Source organism: Phytophthora cinnamomi, assembly GCF_018691715.1.
Source record: "Phytophthora cinnamomi strain GKB4 chromosome Unknown Contig127, whole genome shotgun sequence".
NCBI classification, from domain to species: Eukaryota; Oomycota; class Peronosporomycetes; order Peronosporales; family Peronosporaceae; genus Phytophthora; species Phytophthora cinnamomi.
In genome coordinates, this window is record NW_027151060.1 from 616421 (window position 1) to 630527 (window position 14107).

At 53.5% G+C, this 14107-nt stretch overlaps 2 protein-coding genes across 2 annotated transcripts; both read left to right on the forward strand.

The window, feature by feature from the left end:
* Positions 1–287: 287 nt before the first annotated feature.
* Positions 288–10146, forward strand: IUM83_07185 (serine/threonine protein kinase; the record flags this gene model as incomplete). The annotated part of the gene is made up of 8 exons (XM_067931454.1): positions 288–1779; positions 8537–8620; positions 8707–8832; positions 8912–9208; positions 9282–9320; positions 9622–9897; positions 9964–10034; positions 10120–10146. 8 exons carry the CDS (start codon positions 288–290, stop codon positions 10144–10146), a joined length of 2412 nt encoding a protein of 803 aa, XP_067780307.1.
* A 1186-nt stretch (positions 10147–11332) lies between these two features.
* Positions 11333–12556, forward strand: IUM83_07186 (Serine/threonine-protein kinase Nek2; the record flags this gene model as incomplete). Its single annotated transcript, XM_067931455.1, has 1 exon — positions 11333–12556. The coding sequence occupies one exon, from the start codon at positions 11333–11335 to the stop codon at positions 12554–12556; it is 1224 nt and encodes a 407-aa protein (XP_067780245.1).
* Between the last annotated feature and the right edge of the window lie 1551 nt (positions 12557–14107).

Consider the following 14107-nt stretch of genomic DNA (forward strand, 5'->3'; position numbering starts at 1 on the left):
ACTGCTCCAGAACCATAGAAGAGTTGCTGTCCATTGTTTGTGGAGCGCGGGCCTTATGCCACTTCTTTCTACTGCGCTGGACGGCCGGGCTGGCGGTCCGGACATTGGCGCTGAAACTGCAACGTCAAACCCAAGTGTGGACGGCCGTTCCCCCCATGGGGCCCAACGGTGAGCTCGCTGTTGGGCTGGCATTATACGCTGAGCTCGCTGTTGGGCTGGCATTATTCGGCCCAGATAGTAAAACGCTGCCAGGGAGCGAAGCAGAGAGCTGCCGGCGCCGCGGAAGCATGAAGTGCCCCCGAGTGCCCTGCGGTGCGTCGCTGCTGCTGATGCTGCTGCTGATGCTGCTGCTGTTCCTCGGGGTGCTCGCGCGCGTCTCGCTAGCGGTGAACTTTGCCGATATGACGATATCGTCGCGGATGGCGCAGCTCATCAACAACGGGATTGAGTCGCCCAAGCTGAAGCTCAACACGACGCTGCCCGTCGAGGTGCAGTACCTGCTGACCCAGAACGATCTGACGTGGCGAGATTTGGGCGGGACTCTGCAGCGACTCGTGCTCTGGGACCAAGGCTACGTTGTCACGAGCAACAACAAGACACGCGAGATCAAGGTGCGCTGCGATCTCAGCATGGACGAAGTGGTGGTATCACGCGACGAGTTTCAGGGGCTGCGCAGTTGCCCGTCGACTTCGTGCGCCGACCCTGTGAGCGCAGCCACAGTATTGCGTGGCACAGTTTGTGCAGACAGCCAGATCAAGCAGGTGGCCAAGTGTGCTGTTTTGGTATCCGAAAGCGAGGCGAACGCAGCCTCGGTGACCGTGGAAACAAGTCTGATCTGGGGAGAAGAAGGAAACAATACAGACCTTCCCATGCCAACTGCTCGTCGTCATTCTTTGGAGTCTTTTGTTATCACGCTGCAATCACCGAGCACCAGCAGCAGCGGAAATTGCCCACAGCAGCTTTCTCTAGTGATCCCATGCACTACTATTGACTCCTCGGCGAACGTCGGCGAGTGGTGCACTCCACGAACATCCGGCGTGGTTTCCGGTTTGCTTCAAGACCTCGTGAACTATCGTGACGCGGGTGGAGTTGACACTGGGACCTCTGGAATGCTAATAGCAATCTGGGTGGTGGCAGCTATGCTTGTCGTGGTGCTCTGCGTGATAGGAATGGCGTATTTTCGTCATTTGTTTCGACGAGGACATCGCCCGAGCACGAAGATGGACTTCATGGAAAAATCAGCATTGGAACACTGTGCTCTCACCCCCGAAGGTGCTTTTTTCGTGAATACTAATGGTAGCAACGGTGCTACAGGTTCCATGTCATCCGAACTATCCGATCTCGAGGCTGAGCTGGAAACAGAAGTTCGAAGGGGATATTCGAGCGCATCTGGACCATCCGAGGTTGATTACTCTGACGCCCTCGGAGCTTCTCAGGTGCTTCTGCTGTTCCAGAACGACCCTGTCGTTCTTGCCCTGCGTGTACCTATTATTGATGTAAATGGTGACAAGATGATTTCACGTCGTAGGGATGGTTCCCCGAACGAGGTGCTAGTAGGCACTCTAGGATCGTGTGAGGTGGTTCTAAAGCGGTTGCGAGCACCGAAGCGCAACGACACGCATGCTGTCGAACGGCTCGCGCGTGAAATTCGCATGGCAGCGACGTTGGAGCATCCCAACATTGCGAATCTTGTGGGCATTGCTTGGAACTCGTTCCAGAATCTGATGGCAATTTGGGAATATCACCGCAGTGGCGACTTGCGTCGGGCGCTGCGAAGCGGTAGGAAGGCTCAACACTGGACGTGGACTCAGCAAAAATTGCAGATTGCCATGGGGATTTTGCGCGGTTTGTCGTTCCTTCACACGCATTCGCCACCAATTATCCACGGTGCTATCGAACCACGCCACATTTTATTGGACTCTGCTACAGGAGAGCCGACACTCTGCGGGCTCGGCCATTGTGCTGGCCGTGCTTCTACTGCTGCAAACTCCGATTGTAAAGCGAGCCAAACTGTCGAGGGTAGCATTTGGTGTAGCCCTGAGGTGCTGGCAGAACACAAGTTCTCGGAGAAAGCCGACATCTATTCCTTTGGCGTGGTGTTGGTGGCTCTAGACACTGGGAAGCTGCTGATAGAGGTCTCCAGGGATGATCTATTAGGGATGCTAACTCCAGTATGCCCTGAATTTATCCGCGAGATCACCCGCAACTGCCTACAGAGCGATCCAAGTTTACGTCCAACATCTCGAGAGCTACTGAGGCATCTGGAAGATATAAGTGGTACCAGCAGCCCCTGGCCTTCGTGCGAATATCCCAAACTTGGCAAACGTAGGCTGGAATACGACGACGAACAGATTGTACGAGCCCTTTTCTGTCTCTAGGGGTTCTTGAACGTGGAGGAACAACCAACCGTTTGGCTCAATCCTTGAGTCCAGGATTCCAACATAAACTCACACATTGTATACGGTGGCAAGAAAGTAAACATGAAGTGTTCTGAATTACGTTTTTGTCGCCAAACGAAAACCGTATAGGAACTGTCATAGTCGAGAAGGATTGTTCTCTGAATTTATTTCAGAGCTACTTGGGGAATCCCACCGAACGTCTCATTTTCCCAACAATAAACAACTAATTTATATTATGGATAACGCACCCATTAACACGGGTTCAATACAGCAAGCGAGTAAACAAAACACAGTACCTCTTCTTGAACTCGGTAAAGTTGACTAGGGCTCCGCGAAGGAGAATTTTGACTTGATTGTGCTCAGCTACGAGGGTATTTCATATCTTCAACGAGAATCTCCTGCGCCTACTTCGCAGCTGCAGCATCTGCCCGTACGTCTCGATATGTACGCAGTAAAGGACGCTGGCAAAGTAGGACCCCCCCCCCCCCCCCCCCCCCCTTGGGGATATGTTTGCAGCTTTTCGATAAAAACGCAAATGCTTCGCTTTGTGGTGCCAATGCTAGTCGATCGATGTACGTCAATCAATGTAGAGAGAGGTATACTACAGTGTACATTTGCCGATATTTGTCACTTATACACATCGATTCGACATGCCCACACATATAAACCGTTTGGGAGCCTAGTGTGGCACCGGGGTCAAATTGGTACGGTCAGTAGCTTACCGGTTGGGCTTGCCGTTGGATCATCTTTTGACTTGACGTGCCACGGATATAATCCTATTTGGACTAACGTTGCTTCCTATCACAGTATGAATTCCTTGGATGCTACCTGTGACGTGCACCCTCCGCTTAGGTGCGAGACGGGTGAGGATGTGAGGAAGCTTGGGTTTGAAAAGGGCAAAATGAAAAGTGATTTTGCAACTTAAAGTCCGTACTCTGTTGTACTCTACACCAGCTACTCACTTCATGACCACTCGTTATTGAAAGCAATTGTTGGTTGACGGGTCGCCCCGTAAACTTCACCTTGAAGCCATCCCGTAAGTTGTCCCGTAATACGTATCGTCAAATCGTCAATTACGATGTACTCAATTACAAGTATAAATTTCGTGCTCCGTAATAAATTACGAAACGAGTAATTTATATAACGCAATGCGTTCCACGACCCCGTTTTAAAAAGCGGCAAACTTACTTCGAAGGACAGTTTGGTGCGATGTGCACCACTTTCTTGCAGCGATGGCATTTGTAATCCCCCATTCTAGAATCCAATATCCGGCCAGTAGTATGAGCGTCCGAGCGGTTGAGCGTCCTGCGCGTTAGGCGCAGCCCTGAAAGCAAGTCACTGTCCTGCCGCCAGCAGCGGCTTCAATCTCTGCGCAAGTGCCGTTGCAGTCCGCCTCTTCGCTGCGGCTGGACGAGCAACAAGTACGACGTTGTGAAGTCCTTCCGTGCTGTGCATGTAGTCGCCGTGAGGTGGGGTGGCGGCGAGCAGCCGTCGCCTCTACTTGCCTTACCTGTACTGTGTGGTGCTATTGTTTGGGGAATCTCCAGGTGGCGCTGCTTCGAGGTGAACGCGCCTCTTGCCAGCGTGGAAAGCCGTAGAGGTGATGGCATGTAGCAGCGCCACTCACGTGCCGAACCTCGCAGTGACCAGTGCTACCAAGGCGTTCTGTACGTCATATTGCTGAACAACATCGACGCTACACCACCTAGAGCTACCACTACCTGCGCCTTTGCTGCAAGCTGCTAAGGGTCGGCGATTAGCGGCCCGAGCTTGGATCTGTCGGTGCAGTGAGTGACACCAGCACTAAGGCGGCATATTCCGTGGCGCAGATCGAATATCGCCAGCATACTTAAAAGAGTGTGTACACGGTAAGGTTCACCGTATTGCTTACGCTCTTCTACTGCGCTTAACATACTAACACAAGCTTATTCGATCTGCAGTGCTGGCGTGTTACTGATCGGGCGCCCAGGAAGTCCGTGTCCATCTGCCGTTTGTCGCTTGTTGGGCCCGCGGTGTACAAGTCGCTCGCGGGTCTCCATTGCATGAACGCCGCGCACGTGCTTCGCTAGCAGGGTATGGATGCATGCAGCAAACTTCGCCCAGTACTTGCAAGGACACGTCCACTCCTGGGTGTCAACAGCCCAGCCAAGCTCGGGCATCCCCTCAATCTCCATTCGGGCGGTCTGCTCACCCAGCTATGACGTGACACGCAGTGCTTCGCGAGAGCGCTTGGTCTCCGGGTCGTACACACGGGCAACGCGCCGGGAAAGCACACGAACGACTTCAGGTCCGGTGGAATCATCATTGGCAGCGATGTTAAGTAGAAATGCGATGCTGCCACGTTCGCGAACCGCCTCAAAAACCATGCATGTTCTTCGCATCTCCTTGGCGCGTCGCATTAGGGTCTTGCTCGGCAGCACTCCACGGCGAACGGCTTCGGTGTTGTGCTTTCATGAGCACAACACGTCGTCAGCTGGCGGAGCAGAGCTCCCACCTTCATCCTGGCCCGTAGCGTATAGTCCCTCTTTAGCGTACCATTAAAGCTTTCGACCGGGTTATTTGTCGTCGCGAAGGCAGATGGCGTGTGGTAAATCTGCCACATCCAGCAGCGCGTCTGCAGCCATTGACGCTAGAAGTACGCCGAGAACGACGCCAGCCCCGGCAGCTGTGACCAGTCTTTCAGCACGCGAGTTTGAGTTTCTATATCGTGTACGCCTTTGGCGACAGTTGCATACAGAGAGGGATGGAGCTTGCTCGTCTTCTCAAATACCTTTGCCACAACGTGGTAAAAACACATCAGAATCTTGATGTCGTTGTCGACGCCAAATACTTGTTGCACAGCATTGTGCTGGGCGTCGTCAGCGTCACCCATTGCGTACCGTACGACCAGTTGCTTTCCAGTAACTTGCGTGTAAATCCGCCGCAGAGTCATCAGTGCCTCCGCGAAAGGCATCCCTTGGCGCTGCGAGGAAACGAAAATCGCCAGCAAATGGAAAGCCCGGCGGCGATCAGAAATCCCGACAACGAAGACTGGGTAGTCGACCTGGTTCATCTTAAATGTCGCATCGATGTGAAGCACAAACGATGCCGAATCCCGGTCGACTTGCCGTAGCAGCGCCTTGGAGGTGACGCCCACCAGGAAGGGGTTCGAGTCGGCACCGTTCCCGACGTAAGGCATTCCCTCCATGTCCGTCCGCCACGTAAATGTGAAAGCATCACACTCTTGCTCATGCCCCGTAAACGCCGTCTCACGCACCAACCGCCTCACGTCGTCCACGTAGTCATTCCCTCCGACCTTGGTGCTGGTGTAGTTGTGCACAAGCCTCTGCACCGTTTTGAGAGGGGGCAGCACCTCGGTGCGCACCTCAAACTTCCGCATTAGACCCGTTCAGATTCTAGCTGGTTTAAGGCCCTGATCGGCCATTTGGCGGGCGAACTCCTTCATAGCGCGCGTTAAGCGCGCTGGTGGTGGCGTGCGGCGTGCCGTCACGTGGGAACCAACCTTGAACAGATCGACGAGGTCATGACGCTCGCACTTGAGCATTTTGCCCCTCCCGGGCAGCGCGCGTACGGCTCTGCAGCCTTGCACTGGCGGCAAGCACAGCGTAGCTCCCGCTTACGCATGTTGTGGTGGCCAGCCTCCGTGCACACATTGCACTGCACTTTGCTGCTCTCGGTAATCTTGAACGCCTTGAACGATTCCAGGAGAAGATCGGCTTCGTCCTCGCTGAGGCCGACAGTCAGTTCAGTCCAGGGTAGAGCAAGCGGCATGGTGAGCTGGTAGTGCTAGGGGCAGGTGGAGAACGCGTGACCAGGTAGGTGGTATCTTTGTGAGTAGGTCAGTCGCAGTGTGCTCAGACCTAAGCGAGAGTGTCTAATTGGCTAAAATAAACCATTTTGCAAGTACATCATTGGACGAGGGAGGAGTGGGTATACGAGATTAGTTTTTGAGTGGTGTTGGCGACAACTATAGTCTAGGTGTTTTGGAGATGTTTAGGCTGTTTTGAGGGGGTTCCCACGGAGCCTCAGCTGACTGACGAACACCGTGCGTTGGATGAGCAGATTTTGATAATCTGCAACGTAATCATGCAGTGACGATGTTTGGCCCAGCGCGCACAGCGCTGTTCGCGCAAGCGATACTCGCTGTCGGGTGGCAGGGATAGATGGTGCATGGCCCCTGGCCCCCCCCCCCCCCCCCCCCCGTGAATTCACGCGGCCGGAGCCGTCGCACTCCAGTGAGAACTGTCAGTACCAATTGTGGAAACATAAATGATTTACTAAGAATCTTGCAAAACTCGATGATGACTTGAACTTTCGACTAACACTTAAAATAGCTGTAGGACTCCAGCACATATGTTGTTTGCAAGAAGCTACGCATATTCGTGTACTGTCAAAGCTCTGCGCTATTGCAGACTCGACTCGGATCAAACTCGAGGCCTCGATATTAGTGGTGGCGACCTACCCACCTTGCTCTATATTATTGTGATGAACGCCTAAAGCGAAGTTTACCCTTGGGAAAGCTGCTACTCTATGAGACTTAAGCACCAGTAGATAAGTCGACATTTGTCTTTCAAAATAAGTAACATCAAACGCTACTTACGGTCTCTTATCACCGGTTGCTCGAAATAAACAAAACAATATAGTGTCACAGGTGATACACTGCCCACAGAAATGGTATATTCATCACACCTACAGTGAAACAAAAAGACAAAAAAGATTAAACATGAAAACATATTAATCACACCGATCTGGCTTCAGCCCTATCCTGCGCACGACGATCACGGAGTATGCGCCGCGCCTCCATGCTATCTTCGTAATTGAGATGACTAACATATTCTATACAATTTTCCCTCTGTAGCTCGCGTCCATCTATCTGTCTCCATTATATTTACTGACGGACGACCCGACATACGGGTATCGCTATATGCCGTCTTGCTCTTGCTCTCCTCCTCGTCTGATTCACCGCGCTGGATAACAACAGGTGTGGCTGGCTCAGGAACTACTTCATATGGAACATTCAAGGGCGGGTCTTGTCGAGCCGCGTAAATAGATTGGGGTGGACGCGCCTACCGCAAATTGGCACGATGAACCATATCGACAGATTGAAGCGGAGGCGTCGGGTGTGGATTGCCGGGAGGTACCATATCAATTGCTTGTGGCGGAGTCGGCCGCTGTGAATTGTTCGGAGGCACCATACCAATAGTTGGGGGTGAAGGTGTCCGCTGTAAATTGTCGGGCGGAAATGTCAAGTCATGTTGGGATCGTTTATCTTGCTGCTGGAGCTCAGGGAATTCCCCACAACATCGGCTCGGCTTATATGGCCTGGTGGACCTCTCAAGAAGCTACTGGTGGTTCGAGCAACTTCTCGGTTTTCAACGCCTCTACGAATGAATACTAGGCACAAGGAATCCATCACATTCTCCTGCATAGTAACACTATAAGGCCACAATCTTCTGCAACGTTTCTGGATTTTTCTTTTGATAGACAACATATTTGCCATCACTGGAATGAAATCACAGACATTATCAACGCGATTTTGTTTTGATAGATCCTTGTTGATGGCGATCAGACTGACGTTTTATGGAAGATATGATCCTTAATTGATGGTTAGCGAGCGAAAGATTGACACCAAATTATAGCTTCATTCTTTGATGGATAGCTTTGGCCTTCGTGTGGGCTGTGTTGTTTTGTAGAATATCGTCACTACGTAATTCGATCGGCAATAGGAGAGCCACTCCGCGCGGTGACCGGTCACCACTATTACCGGTGCATCCTACGCTCGTCACCACCATCACCACCACCACCACCACCACCACCACCACCACCACCACCACCACCACCACCACCACCACCACCACCACTACTACTACTACTACTACTACTACTACTACTACTACTACTACTACTACTACTACCACCACCACCACTACCACCTACAATGGAAAAAGATGCGTCGTATCTGACCACCAACAAGCGGATAGTGTCGCAAATGCGCAGGGCGGTCGCTGCAAAGACTGTTGCCGGATCCGGTAAGAAGAAGGTCGCTCCGAGCCAGAAAGGTGTAGACGAGCCTGATGATGAAGAAGAAAACGATGACAGCGAGTACGAGATTGACGTCGACGACGAGGACGACTAAGACGAGCAGGACGAGTTCGACGGGGACGAGCAGGACGAGATCGACGACGACAAGGACGACGCAGGTGGAGAAGAAGAAGAGCAAGGTACCTACAACATGAGTCGTCTACAACATGTTTGTATTGAGGTGGCTGCACTGACATTATTTTTTGGTTACGTCTTGCTTTTGCAGTTTCCGTAGCGACAGTACCAGCAAAGAAGCCTGGTGTTGCTAACAAGCCTGTAGCTGTGAAGAAGCCGGCAGCTGTAAAGAAACCGGCAGTTGCAAAGCCAACGTCGGGAACGGAAGTACCCACAGGTACCTGCAACGTAACTCATGTACAACCTGTTCTCATTATTGTATTTGAGCTGATAGTGCGGTTTGGTTGCTGTTACAGCTGGGTCAAAGAAGCCTCGCAAGAAAAGCTCACGTACTCTCGCGAAAGAGGCGAGAGAGGCAGCAGCTGCTGCACAAAAGACTGCAGCGGCGGACAAGCGGCAAGAGGAAGCCAGCACCGCTCAACTCGCAGGGAAGGACGCTCTGGAGGCAGCTCGGAAGAGAATCGAATCGACGACGAAGAAGGAAGCAAACTTGAAGATAAACAAACGCAAGGCCGCAATGGACGGAACGGAGAAGCTGGCCATGAAGCGTCGGACGTCGCCCGCGCTGTGGTGGACGACAGCGGTATGGAAGGGTATGTACAACATGCTTTGATACAACATGTTCTTGAAGTGTAAATTGACACACTGAATGTTACTGGTAAATAGCTCAAGCTCAGACAAGAGTCAAGTTGACCCAGTGGAGAGGTGCGTACAACTGGATTCACATACGAGATGTTACTGGATTGTGGTGAATTTCAATGATTGCGACTCGTGTCGACTGCAGCAGCCCCGCTCGGACAGCAGCATCTCTCGCGGTACATACTACTGCAAACCCGTCGAGTGACCATACATCGCAGACGGCTGCCCCCGACGCTGGCACTACGTCGACGTTACCAAACAAGTACGTACCGCTCGTTGTATGGTGCAGTATACGACATGTAAGTTGTTCACATTTACAACATGATGATAACGTTGTATGTGCTTAGCAGTGATTTTGATGGCTTAGACTCAGACTGTGACGAATCGGAAGAAGAGCTGCTGTTTCTTGACGAACTGGAGACTTTCGACGACCCTGATCTCGACCTCACCAGCCTACTTCACGCCTTCACGCTTGAAGATGAAATTGAGAAGGCAGCACCCAAGACTGTTGCCGCTACTATCAGCGATGCTAAGTGTGACGATGACGTGTTTACGTGGCCAGAGTTGGACCAGTCAGAGTTGCTCATGTTTGCAGCAGATGAGCAAGAGTTGGCAAAAGTGCGGAAAACTGGCTGGCACACTGGTACGTGTATTTACTGTCTTTATCGAATTACTGGTGGGGATGGCTAAATGTACAGTTATCTTGTAGATCCAAAGAATTTCCCACCAGACCAGAGCTACCCGGAATTGTACAATGGTCCGTACGGGCCATCGGATGAGGTAATGAAGATCGCTGACTCTCCCCTAGACCTTTTCTTCTTTTTTATGCCTCGGGAGTTGTGGCGTTACATCGCGGAAGAGTCAGGGGCATACCATCGGCAGCGTGTTGTGAAACGTGTGGAGCGGATGTACAGAACGCAATAAGTACCAGCCAAAAGGTCAAGAGAGGAATTTATGGAGCGCGAAGCAAAACACGAAGATATCAAGCCCCACGAAGTTGTTGTTCTGCTGAGAGTGCTCATCGCGCGGATGATTAATCCTCAGCGCCGTCATTTTTACGACCACTGGGCCACAAACCCGGTTGGTGCTGTCGCCGCTGGAACGTTTGGTCGATTCTTGAAACGGAGTCGTTTCACGTACATCATGTCCAACCTACATTTCACAAGCAATGCAGACGCTCGAGCGGGAACGGACAGAGGCGGGAAAGTCCGATCGATTGTGGATGCTCTACAAACAAGCTTTCTCGCTGGTTATACTACACCCCCCGTGCTTTCGTTCGACGAGGCCATAATACCACTTCACAACCGTCATAACCCGACTCGTCAGTACATCGCCAACAACCTCACAAATGGGGATCCAAGTTATTCATGACATGCTGCACCGAGTCGTCATACTGCCTACGGTAGGTGACCTAGTGCAAGTGCAAGAAATTCTGTGGGCTCACAGAGCCCACAACATTTTTTGTTTTTCGCCAAAGACAACATGTTGTATACTAACAAGTTGACTGTGACAACTTGTGTTGATGTTGCATGTGAACAGATTAGAGCTGCACTGCGGAAGAGCGCAGCATGCTCAGGAATTAGGAAGCGTCCCCCAGACTTTACAGTCGGTTGATCACAATACTGGTCCGGCAGCCGTGATGAGAAGTCTTGAAGCCGTGCCACCGCCCCCCACTGATGGTGTCTTCCATCTAATTGTAACGGATCGATTTTATACGTCGGTATAGTTGGCTTACCAGATTTTGCAGCGCCAAGTGTACTGTGTGGGGACTATTCAAGACGATCGGAAGGGATTTTGCGACGCCATTGTGGAGACAAACAGGAATCGCCCGAAAAGTATCGCTCATGGAACGACCCGAATGGTGCATTTATGGCGGAACGCCGGAAATGGTGTTTTCCACACCAGTTCAAAGCGGTGGCTGTCAGCCAGCCAGCAATCGCTACTGCTGCCACCACTTTCCTTTTCGAAGCGATTAGCTAGAGTCTTTTAGGGGGCTTTCACTCCATCATGAGCAGCACCAAGCGATACCTTCATCTCCCAGCCCGACCTGCACACCGGCCGAACCACGCATCGTCGACATGACGATAGACGCGGCGGCCCAAGGCGCCTCGTCTCCAAGTTCAAGGGCGATCCAGGACGCCTCGTCTCCAAGATCGGCGGCTGTGCCCCTGGGCGGCCAGGCACGTCGTGCCCCGAAACGCAAACCGGCGCCCGCCAGCACGTCCAAAGGCAAGAAGCGCTTGACCCGTGCGTCAGCCGCCAAGACAAGCTCGGAACTGAGCACCCCTGCACCAAGCGGTCCAGCTGCCGGTAGCCCGGCGGCGGCGGCAGCCAACAGCGGCGTAGCTGGGAACGGTGCATCGTCATGTGCACCTGCCCGACTGACCAACTCACCGCCCGGAGAAGTCCTGTCTGACCCCGCCTCATGGATGTCGAACACCGGGACCAGCAAGGCGGCCACGTCCGCGGCGGCGCAGTTACCTGTGCCATCCAGCATGCTGCTCACGGGAAACGGACCGGAGCCACGTCCCGTGCACCGGGAGCCCTTCAACCTGAGTGAGTTTATGGCATCCTACCAGCCGATAAGCTCCGCTACCGCAGCGTCTGACGTACCCACGACGGCTCTCGACCCGACTCCGATGCTTGCACACGCGGCAGCACCGGCAACTACAGTGGCTGACCGTGCCCCCACAGCCATACTGGATGAACTGAATGCGCTAAAGGATGAGGTGCGCCGGCTTCGCCAACAGGTGGCCGATTCTCCTTCATCCCAGTGCGCCGCCACTACGGCCCCAAATGCACGAAGAGAGATGCCAGCCAATAGTGTGTGCCACCTATCCAGTGGAAGCTTCCCCATGGAGGCCAAGCGCGCGAAAGGCGACTACCAACCACCCCAAGCTCACCTTCTGGCGGCCGGGCGGATGTTTAAAGAATTCTCTGACGGTAAGTCTGTTTCACCAATGTCCTTTGTTTTGAGGCTTCGAGAGGCACAATGCGTGAGTTTAAGAGCACCGCCCGCGGTGTTAATGGCCGTGTTTAGTGGCCGACTGGGAGCGCGGGGGCTCACCGTCCTTCACTTTCGCGCCGAGAGTGAAGCTGACCTCCTCGAGGCTGGTTCATCCAACAGCAACTTCTCGAGCGACTTTTCCCCAGCAGCGTCGCTGCCACGGGCCGACACGAGGTCCTACAACGAGATCTCAGATGGTCTCCACGGCCTGGCGGTGATGGGCCAGCAACTCTGGTATCCACACATACTACCATTGGTTGAACAGCTTCAGTCATTTGTGAGCCAGAACAAATAGGCGGACCCGAGGCAGACGCCCGTTCGCGTGCATCTGACTCTCTTGTACACGAACAAGTGGCTTGGTGCAGCTCTGGGCTATCTGCAGCTAGACGATTCAAGCTGGTGGTACCGTTTCTGCGAGGTGATTGACGGAATTGATTATTGCGCGCGTGAGTGGTCAATTGCACTCGTGAATGCGCTGCACTACGAGCCACAGTCGGTGGTGAATTCGCGCTCGGCACCTAGCTTGACACGTGACCATCAAATTGGCCACCCTCGAGGTATTCCGGAAGAAATCAGAGCCCTGATCCCAACCAATCGGTACGGGCAACAGCCTTGCTAGCGGAATCTTGGCGGCGTAGAATGTTCAGGCGGCTCGCGCGAGCGATGTGGCCACCCTGACCGAGTGCACAAATGGCGGGAGCATGTTCCGCGAGGCCTGCGGGAGTGGGTGGAGCACGTGTACAGACACGAACGGCTAGAGCGCGAACGCAAGGAGCGTGATCGTCGCTACTCCGGTCGCCACGGACAAGACTTACATCAGTTCGATCGAGATGAGTATCGTCGTCGCCGCGCAGGTGACAGAGGCGACAACCGGGATCGCCGCGACATGGGAAGGGATGAGCAGCGCCGTTACCACGGAGACAGGACGTGAGGTGGCCGAGGTGATGTTGACTCATCGTCACTTCGGTCCCACACGCGGGATAACTCCTCTAATATATGACCCCTTTTATCCCGCAGAAATGAGTCGGACATCCATGACGTGCACACAGCGGACGTCCAGGCGATGTCACCTACGAAACTACTTCGGCACGGAGATTCGGCTCTTCAGCCACCGGCCATACAGCCACGCACAGAGGATTCGGCTCTTCAGCCACCGGCCATACAGCCACGCGTAGAGGACTCGGCCCCTCGGCCACCGACCATAGAACCACGCTCATCAGCACCGACTTTCCGGGAAACATCTGTGCAACCGAACCCGAAGATCATCGGGGTGCCAACAGCAGGGCGCGCCACCGCCGTGTCCTCACAGGCCGAACGGACGGGCGATGCGGCCACGGCCGCGTCCGCACCGTACTCGTCTAAGACGCGCGGTGTCGTTCGCTCATCAATCGCCAGCTTGATGGCACAGAACGCGGCTGCGCGCTCCTGCTGCTACACCAGGCTCCAGCAGCGCTCGCTCGGTAAAGCACTCGCACGTTTTGGGCTAACGCTACTACCTCCGGGTTTTCCGGTCTCATCAGGCTCTGACACCGACGAGAAGTTTGTGCTTAATTTACCGATGAAGAGGGTGCTTTCAGAGTTTGTCCGCCGATCCAGGATGCCTTTACCACGTTTCGTGGAGCTGGTTCGAGGCCAATGTGCCGATGACTACAGACCGAACAAGAATATTGTGCCCCGTGTGGTGGAGTCTTTATGCGCCGACTACCCGCATCTCGACCGTTTACAGCAATTCGCATCGGAGGGTGTTCGGGTAAAGCTCAACCGACCGCTACCGACACAAGCATTGCCCCCGCGGAATCACGGCTCCGCCGCGGAATGAGTTAATATTTTACGCAAAAATATCCGG